Here is a 10,793-nt window from a genome sequence, read left to right as displayed (position 1 = left end):
ACACACACACATACACACACACACACACACACACACAGAGTTAAGAAATCTTAAATAATTTTTAAATTTTATCGCAATCAAATAATTGTTATTTTATAGAATGTTATTTTATAGAAAATAAATTTTATATATATTACATATAACACAATTATTACATAAATGTTGACCTTACAGTTATTTTTTTATCCTTTCAATTTTTTCTGATTTTTACAAATACCATTTTTTTATTATATAAGTATACCATGCATGACTACTTAATATCTATTAGCGTACATTAGACAGATATAATATTTATCTATGGTAAATATGTTTTCGTATTCATACACAACCTGACTAGTCTGGATTAATTTCTATCATAACTACTATGTACGAGACCATGGAATATCCACTGCACATCGCAGCGAACAGTTACAAAACTTGTACGAAACGCCAGCAAAACGGGAGAAGTTACTCGTATTTTGGCATGAAATTATTTCTGAAGCTCAATGTGAACCTCCGAAAGTGCAACGGAGCAATTTTGTGTCTAGATTCACCGTCACGTCCAATGCACCGAGATAGCGAAACAAAGTGGAAACTAGCGAATAACCACATAAATCTTTTCGCTAAAATACTGTTTGTATTAATTTACAATCATAGTTTAATCATATTATTTTTACACATTTTAATCGATAACATTTATCTAATAACAATATTTACCTAATAGCCTTTTTGTATAAATAATATCTATAAAATTTGTACAAAAATAAAAAAAATACTGAATAAATTAGATAAAAGTAATATTAATGTAGTCTGAAGATCTCTATTCATTTATCGCATCACACAAAAATATTACTGAAAATACATTAGCAAAATATAAAACTAAAATTTTTTTCATTGACGAGCAGTATTATTTTCGATCTCTTGAGTCTTGATCGTTATTGTATAGTTCTCCTCATTCTATGTAATCGATTTAAGAAACAAGGATCAAAAATTAAATGCCGAAATTATTCTATTTCGAATATCTTTTAATATTTAATTGATTACAATAAGTTCATTGAAATACAATACAAATTAAAAATACAATAAGTTAATAAGAAATACAAATTGAAATACAATAAGTTCATGGTTAGAAGAGCTTTGCTAGAATTTCTGTGCTTGTCTTTGGAAGGTTCGATTAAAAGTTGAATCAAAATGGAATTCTTTTGACTTGCATACTTTATCCGTAATAAAAAAAACATTGGAAAGACAATATTTTTTGTTGCAAAATGAATATTCTCTCATTTTTAATTTATATAAAAATGTTTCTCACTCTATCATTGTTTTTTACATGTATTATATTTTTTCTAAACTTATTCAACTTTTAACGAAGCGTAATAATTATATAACAAACGACAAAGAAAATAGCACAAAGCATAAAGGATATGATAAAGAAAGTAAGGAACAAGGGAACTCGAATTTCTTGAAATTCTCGAAATGGCACAAACTGTTGCGAAACTTGAGTCGATTATTTTAATGTATGGAAAGATGGCACACTCGGGATAAGTTAAAGGAGATAAGAGATAAACAACTGCAACAACGAAGGGTATTCTTGCCAAAACCCTCTTGTACTTGATTATAATGCTATTATATTGCTTCTTTAGTTTTTTTCGCTTAGAAAAGTATTATTTATAATTCGCAATCAATTATTCGTATTTCATAATACGACTACCACTATATATAGAATCTGACGCTGATAGAACTCTATCGAAGAAAAGTTTAGTAATCACTATTAAAATAATATTTGTTTAAATAATCCATGCGCTGCATGCAACATTTAAAAAAAACATTGAAAAAAATCTGTTTTTATATGGGGCAATAGCTTTTTGTGCATATAAATATATATTCGAGTTACAAAAATTTATTAAAAGAGAATATAAAAAGATATTTTTGTAAAATATTTTATTTTTACAAAAATTACAAGAGTATTATTTTACCAATTATAAACTTTCTAAATGGTGCAACTACGAAAAAGAAATTTGTAAAGCGGGATGATCGATAAAAATCTCGTAAAATGAATTATATCATTTGTTCAGCGCCCAAAAATGTGTCATACAACATAAATTATAGAGAAAAAGGAAACTTTGAAATAATTATGATTAATAAATTCGAGAATATAATTTCGTTAAAAGTCAGGAACTAGAAGAAATAATTATCAAATTAGTCTCAAAGTCGTTAACATTCCTGAATTTTTTATCTAATTAGTTCTAGATCATTTTCATTTCATATATGTACATTATCACTACTTACATTTTGAATCTAATATTCAAGGTAAATCTATGATTCATATTACGAAATGTATTTCATCAGTTAATATAAAAGTAATATAAAAGTTATATATAATATAATATAAAATAATAATATAAAAGTTATATTATGCAGGGTTGAGTAACTTACAAATTATTATTAACAGTTACAAGTAACGCTGTTACTTTATTGATTGTTACCTTGTTAATAATAATTTGTTATAATAACAATGATAATGTGTATTTTTTATGACGATAATGCTAACATCAGAGTTAGAAAAATCAATCGTTACATGTAATGGATTAAAAAAATCATTACTGAAAAAAATAACTCCTAATTTGTAACGCGTTACTTTTTAGATTCGTTACTTGTTAGAGTAATGATTGACTTTTCTAATTCTGATGTTAGCATTATCGTCATAAAAAAATTCACAATATCATTAACAAAGCGTTATTATAACAAAATAAGTGTTACAAGTAACGGTATTTTTGTAAAATAATAATAAAAATAATTTTTATTATTGCACTTAGAAAAAAAATCGATTAATTGTTTAACATATTACGCTTTCGTATAATTAGCATGTCAACAACAAATTCATATGTTAAAACGGTTATTTGGTATATAAATGGTATATAAATTAATATTTTCTGTGTTTATTAACATATCATAATAATGTTAAGGTAAAATATATTACTAGTCATAAATCAACTAATTACATCGTTTTCCTAATTTAATAATTTCATGCATAATAGTTAGTTTGTTACATCAGCGAGAAAAAAATATAACATATTTTCTCTAATTAAATTTGTTCTTTACGAATTGATCTACATTCGACTTATATTCTTTCGTAGTAATGATGAAACAAGAAGAATCGTGATCGAGCTAGGAATATGAAGAAACATGACGGGAAAGAGAAATAACGAAAGGAAAGAACTAAAAAGAAAGAGTTTTTCTAGGTACTGAGAGCAAATCGAATTCGCTTTTGATTCAAAACTTTTCGTTTCAACTATAGATGACTCTTTATACTTTGATTACGTTTCTGCGGCACGTAATAAAATTACAAACAAAACAACTTCGTGAATACATAATCTTCCTAGAAAAAAGTTAAATGTTACAAGTAGATAGTGTGCATGAAAAATATTTTGTGAAAAAATTATTTAGTTTCAAGATAAAAAAGATTAAAACAATTGAAGACATAATAAAGAGATTGTTTTAGCTACAAAAAGAGAATTTTGTGAAAAAGATCGAGTAGGAATTAACCTTTAATTGATTGCCCAAGAAAAATGGAGCTCTGAACGTGCTCAATAGAAAATGGCTTGTTTCCTTTTCTCTTAACTCTTAACGATAAAAGTTAGATATATGTGATGTAAAGTAATCTCTCAATATATTATTCTTTTTGAAAAACATAAGCAAACATTCTTCAAGTCGTAATTATGTTCAAATAATTAATAAATTCAATTGATTAGTATGATTCAAACAAAAAACAATCGAGTTTATTTTTTAGTGTTAATGTCTTCTCTAAAAAAATGAAACGCGAGAAAGCAAGAGTAGACGCAAGAGATTCTTTTCGACGAGGGGAACACGCAGAAGTACATGGAGAATTCTTCTTCTGTCTCGAAAGTTCTTGCCGTTCAACTGTCGACGCTTGTACCACACGCCTTCATACCTCGTAGTTTGAGGGATATTGGTTTTCAATTTGCATTCTCCCAATAGTCGGTCATGCATCATTCCGAAGTTGCAAACCACCACGAAACCACGAAGCAGATCCTCCCACTTGGTGCCATACCGACGGCAAGTTTAGAATAAAAAAAACGGGACGATAACGGCTGCAAAAACAAAGTCTCGACTGTCAAGAGTAAAGCACGACAAGGCGGATGACGAACTCACTGCACCATACCGTGCTTCGGAAAACCAGTCGATAAATATTTGATGGTGTCTGAAAGCAAGTTAATCTTGTAGACGTGCGGGCGTACATTTGGATGAGTACTCATAGGTATCGAGTTTAAACTCGATCGATCACCTAGAGCATGTGTCCAAGAATAGACAAAGAACTAGTAGATCAAAAAGTCGCAAATTTTTAATTTCACCTTGCATAAAAAACTTTTTTTCTGATTTTCCACTGTATATAAAATATTAATATTGTATAATAATATTTGATGAACTATAATTTTTATGAAATAAACTTAATCCTTTTTATATCTTTACAAAACGGTATTAGAAAAAATAAAAGTATCGGATACACCTTTCGAAGATCAATAAAGTTTAGTCACTTTGCTCCGAGTGAAGTTAATAATGAAGTGAAACTGAGATGCTTCTTCGATCTCGGTTCTTGCAATGAAACTTTGACTTCGAATTCTCAGCGAAAGTTTTGCGCTATTGTTTCAGAAGCGAAAGACATATAAAAAGTTTTCATGGTAATAATTCATAATAACTGACATATGTATCAAATTCAGTTAAATGATATAATATGTTATATCGTGCAATTAGCACAAATATCTATAAAAATAATGCTACAACAAATCAACTGTATTATATTGATAATCAGCATGCTTAGAATACTATTGTATAATGAGAATCTGCAAAAAAAATTCAATGATAAAAGGAGTTTTATCTGATAGGTATAGTTATTCTATAAATATAGTCCATTTTTCATCTTATGAAATTCCTAATTTATCTTTTTTTAATTTAAAACTATTTATTCTCGTTTCGTTATTGATAATAAAAAAAGTGATCGTGTGTCAATGTTTAACGGCTGTTAAAAATGCTGTAAAATTGTAATTAAAATGTCACAATTTTTAACTCAATGCAAAATCAACAAAACATAGTACTGTTAAAGTGTATCGTTCGCTGAAGTGCGTTTCGGCAACCATTTAACGTGATAGTTAGCAAGCGCTCATTGAATCAGTCTTTATTTATCGGCCCAACGGAAAATCGTTTCGTACCGCGGCACGTTGAAAAGCTTTAGAAGGTGGAAGCACGTTTGAGAGGAAATTAGATCGGGCAATTTCCGTGTCCACCAGCAGCATGGGCAATTGACGATGGATGAAACAGGACGTCGAGAAAAGAGATAGGTGCGCAATGTGTAACCGCCCATGGTGTATTTATTTGAACAGTTTTATGGAATTAGACCATTTAAAAGAATTTAATTAGATGGTGTTTAACTAGTGACAGGGATTGAGAAAAAATAGAAAGAAAGAAAGGGACAGAAAAAAGAAAAGAAAGAAAAAAAGAAGAGTAACATTTCTAACTTGATTTTTGAGATTTCATTAATGGAAACGCTTTGAGTTTTGCATACCCTTTTTGCAATCCCTTCAAGCAATATTTAACTCTAACTTATTCTTTTTTAAATATTTATACAAAATTTTTTAAATAATCACGTCAGTAAGATTAAATTCTTTTATGTTATCGATACAAATTTTAGTAAAAAAATGTTTATAGAAAGATAAATGATATATAATAAAATCGTAACTTTTTCTACATTATGATTATTACAATCATAATATCTTGAATATGGTACGATATCTTATCTTTTCTCTTTCCTCGTAATGAAGCTTTTGAAAATCGTCGAGTCGATGATTTAACGAGCGTAAGCTATAACACCTGACCATGCGCGCATTCCAGACAAGGGTAATTAATCTAAGCTCATCAGGCGAATGGCTACCGGTATTACTACCGTCGTATCGCCGCGGGGTTAGCAGCAACGGCAACGGTAGCAGTAGGGACGGCAATGACGATGGCGATGGCGACGGTGGTGGTGACAAATTATCTGGACACGCGTGGCGCCCCGCGTTTGAATCGCGGATGCAGTTGATACGGGCTGCTCGGCACGCTTGGCAGATACACAGTTAGCGTACCATTGCGGTATGTACCATTCGTGTCCTCTACGGTCCAACGACGAACTCGCGAACGGAACTTCCGTCCGCTCGCATATCACGTGTGAATAAAATGAATCGTACGGATGTTCGTTTCCACAAATGTGATTTTGCCGACTTTACTGATGGTCAAGCGATTCGAATACCACGAATAGATTTGGTAAACGAGATTGGCTTATTTTTATTCGTACAGGAGCTCTTTCAAATCCAAATCTTTACTTGCGAAGACTAATTCTATTTTTTAAATACAAATTTAAAAGCAAGATAAAGTATCAGAAGAAAGTCGTCGATATAAGCCTTTTGAAGAGACATTCACTTACTTTTTGCAAACTAAACATTTAATTAACATTAATAAACTTTATTAAATGTATTCAATTAATAAATTTTATTAAATGTATGGCACAAATGCTACTTTTTCTTAAAATCTTCATTGCATTTATGTAAACATTTGAAAATATCTTATTTTTTAATGTTTACAAATGTGTCCTCTTTTGAATCTAATCATCAGTTTTCAATTTTCGATTTAGCAAAAATTAAACAATTTGTAGTATCCTAAAATAATATTTGTATTTTTCTATATAATTTCTTTATAAAAATTTTATTTAAAAATAAAAGTGCTTGCTCTGAATTTACAGGAAAAACCTTCAAAAAAACTATCGCGTTACATGTTTGTGTCTTACAAAACAGTATAAAACGAGGCATAAAGTATGCAGATAAATCAACAAAGAATGTTTTACGTCAAAGTGAAAGAATTTTAGAAATTTTTATATACATTAAGTTGTAGAAATAAAATAGTATGACAATATTAGTAACCTTCCTGTATAATTTTGTTATACAGGAATAATGGACGAAAAACTCTAGTTGTTTTTAACAAATTACATTTCCTTAAACAAGATTTGCACAAAAAAATAATAAAAAATTATTGATTTGTTGGTTTGTCATAATAAATGTAGATAATCATACAATAGAATAGAATTAATGAAAGTTACAAAATTATAAAATCTAGAAGAAATAAGAGTTATTTTTAAATTTTTGATCAATTGAACGAGCCATTTTTCATCCATTTAGAAGTTATCGGATTTATTGAACGAATATCGAATCTTTCTTGCATTTAATATCTTAGATAAAACAAATAAAAGAATTGTTCTCATACACTTCTATTTATAATATATATTTTTAGTACTTTACAATTATCGAACTACGAATTGAGTATTTCTTTTATTTCTGTCTTTAAAATATAAAATATCAAATAAAAATTATTTGATCTTAAAATAGATGTGAAATGTAAGTTCTCTTCTAGAATTTAATATACTGCAAAAATATATTGCAAAATTCATATATGTTCTATAAATGGATCTGTTAAATAATGAAATCTGATATTTAAATTATTATTTGAATTTAATAGTTTATAAAAAGTCGTGATTTTATAATCTAATAAGCAATCTAATAAGCAATTTGCCAAAACAAATAATATTAATTAATGTTTGTTTTCTTAGCATAATTATTAATGTTTTCAAAACAAAAATTTAATATGTTTCTTTCGCTTATTTTGAGGTAAATATACAACAAAATATATAAATTTTGAATATTATTACTATTGAGTGAATAATTAGTGAGTGAAGTAAGCTGCAAAGCATTTTATATGTGTAAAAATATGTGTGGCATAAAAATGTATATACTGAAATAATTACTTGCGCACTTGTGTAGCACAATTTTTTTTATCATGTCAATTGCTTGGCATATTAGATGAGCCAAATGTTGAAATGATGATATCTTCTTCGTACGTGATGATTTATCAATTTATTATTAATTTATTATTATTTTATTATTATTTATTATTATTTATTATTATTTTAAAGTAATATAAGTAAACAAAAATTGCACATACGTAGTCTTAATTGTCCAGGGCAGTATTCATAAAATAAAATTTTATCGAACTTGAGATAAACATCAAAGATCAAAACCGAGACGAAATCAGAAGTCGTCAAGAAATATCTTTGATCCGATTGAATTCTTGGAAGAATAGAATCAGAAAGTGGAAGACTCGCGCTTCGTATGAAAAGACGGGGGATGGTACTTGTAACATCTTTTATACATCTTCGATACAGCCAAAGTTTCTATGGCTGTGCAAAAAGTGTACAGCTTGAAATGATTTAAGAGATGACTAACGCCCAAGACCAGTACACTCTGCAACAAGAAAGAATAGCTAGAGAGAATCGCTTTGAACTTCAAGCTTTAACTCGAAGCGATTAAAACTTGACTTACAAAATCAATTGAAAAAAAAAAACTACATCGTGCAGAAAACTATCCGGCGTATCGTCGCGTGTGTTATGGTCACATAGAACAGTATCACATATTGGTGATGACCAGTCACAGCGTGTCGTCTATATCTTTTAACGATGCACTAAAATTGACTAAAAGCTCTAACAGATCGTTACAACAATGCTATCGAGCGCAGCACATTCGTAGTTGGGGTTAAACTCTACCGATCGTTGCGCCGGCATTTCGTCGCGTTAAATGCGCCAGTCAGCTCATGCGACTAACGATAACCTTTCGACGACGACTATGTTCAGGTCGAGCGCTTCCGGTCCATATAAATGTATCATACGTCTACGCAACACACACGCTCGCAGCTAGCAAACGCTCTAGTGCGCAACGTATGACACCGCTCTCTCCGTCAAGCTCGATTTATCACTCACTCATACCACCCTCAAGTCCTGCTGTTGCTACGACCAGACTGGTTATTCGTAATTACTCGCGTGATGGGGAAGCTCGTTTCTCAAAGCGGATGGATAGACTAACGGAGAAGTTATATTGTTGTTGGAATCTATCTTTCCCATGGGACGATGCTATGTGCTGACATTACGAATTCTTCATAGATAAATACCATTTTAGTTCGTACGAAAAGCAAAGAAGGATTACATATATCGTTAAAGTTTTGCGAACTAATTTTCTCGAAAATTTGTTTGGCGGAAATTAAAATATTAAAAAATTTATTAATATTGATGATAACAAAGATGATAAGTATGATAATGATCACTTATTGAGAACAAAGCGTTTCGTAAAATTAGAAAGAATAAAACAAAAAAACTAAAAAATAGTGAAATAACAATTTTTATATAACAAAAAAAAATTAACTCACAAAAAATACAAAATTCTAAAATCCAATAATAATGAAATAATTTAAAATCAAACGTAAATTAAGGCATTAAATCTTAAATTGAATAATTTTTTAACAGATAAGTTTTTATTCGTATTCTCCTTAAGCCATTCGTATGTCAAAATTTGTTGAAATTGTGATATTTTGAATAAATGATCTTTTTATGTACGTATTTGAAAAATATTGAGTTAGGAATTAAATTTTATATATACATATATACGAATAGTTTTTGAATTTTCCGTAAAATTCTGTGAGGTACGCTGTAACGGTTAGATGAGAGATAACACAGTAATTGGAATTAGGAGAAATATAATCGGACTTGAGCTTGACTCATGATAGGATTCATCAAGAGCCTTGCAAATGAGTATCGCAATGACGAGGCTGCAGGTAATCGTCCGTTAAATGATCGCGCTCGCCATGCACGCATGAAAGGCTTGCGAGCACGTGTAATATAATTTGCTTGGATTTGCTTGGAAATACAGTTTCATCGATCTTTTTCTTCTATCATTTTTTTTTTATTTATTCCGCTATCGTCATTCTTGGATGTACAACATAATTTGTCGATCAATACTCTGACAATCGAGAAACATGTTCGAGTCATGCCGAGCTGAGGCATCGGGCTACCTTCTGATAATAACTAAAACTTTCCTGTCAGCTATGTATACGCCATGCGACACTACGAGGCGCACGTTATTAGTGTCGTGCACAATATGCGCACAGAGAACAGACATCCCTCTTTGCCCCTTTCTCATCCAATTCCGGTCAGTCGCCCCGCGCTACAGTCTACACGCAACATCGCGCTATGGACCTCTCTCCGGTTCTCTATCGGCGGTACAATATGTGCGGCGCATTGTAATCTATGAGCCAGCTAGCGCCTAGGTCGCCGCCGGCAATGATGATATCAAACGCAGTGATTGACGCTCCATACCCACGATCTCGTTTCTCGTAGCCAAACCGGTCGGCGCAACCATCGTCATCGGGTCACCATGATCGTACGCTTGCAGTCGCATCGTTCATGTAACAACGTAGAGAAGCTGAATTATCCGGCGTATGTTTGTATAATTAAGTTCGACCTTCCAGTCTCTCGTTCGCACAAGCGTGAAATGAATCCAACAAAACAAGAATTTGGCGCTGATTCGGTGGTATGAGTGCGTTAAATGAAATATCGATTGTACTATCTGATAGCCAGTCAAAAACTGATTGCGGTTCGTTTATATATTCGTATTATTTTCTAACACTCTCATGATTCTGGATCAATCACAATCGATTGTGAGGACTGTGCGTTACTGCCATTATTACATTAAAAGGCAAGATAATTTAACGTCTTAACGAGCAACGTATATCTCAAACATGCCCGAAGATAAGACATAAACGATTTTCTTTAAATGCGCAAAAAATATTTGTTTACAATATTTTTTAAAAATATTCACAATTCCCCTCAATTTAAAAAAATATCTTTCTCAGGATATATATATATATATATATATATATATATATAT

At 30.6% G+C, this 10,793-nt stretch overlaps 1 protein-coding gene across 1 annotated transcript in view; it reads left to right on the top strand.

The window, feature by feature from the left end:
- The first annotated feature begins 5,868 nt into the window (after positions 1-5,868).
- The window catches only part of LOC105623393, a 26,804-nt gene continuing 21,879 nt past the window's right edge, over positions 5,869-10,793 (top strand). Inside the window, 1 exon segment of the mRNA XM_012204787.1 lies at positions 5,869-6,106. Within this exon segment, the coding sequence (XP_012060177.1) occupies positions 5,869-6,106 (238 nt within the window).

This window comes from Atta cephalotes (genome assembly GCF_000143395.1).
Source record: "Atta cephalotes unplaced genomic scaffold scaffold00056, whole genome shotgun sequence".
Lineage (NCBI taxonomy): Eukaryota > Metazoa > Arthropoda > Insecta > Hymenoptera > Formicidae > Atta > Atta cephalotes.
Note: the sequence above shows the minus strand (reverse complement) of the source record. Positions and strands in the feature narration are given on the sequence as shown.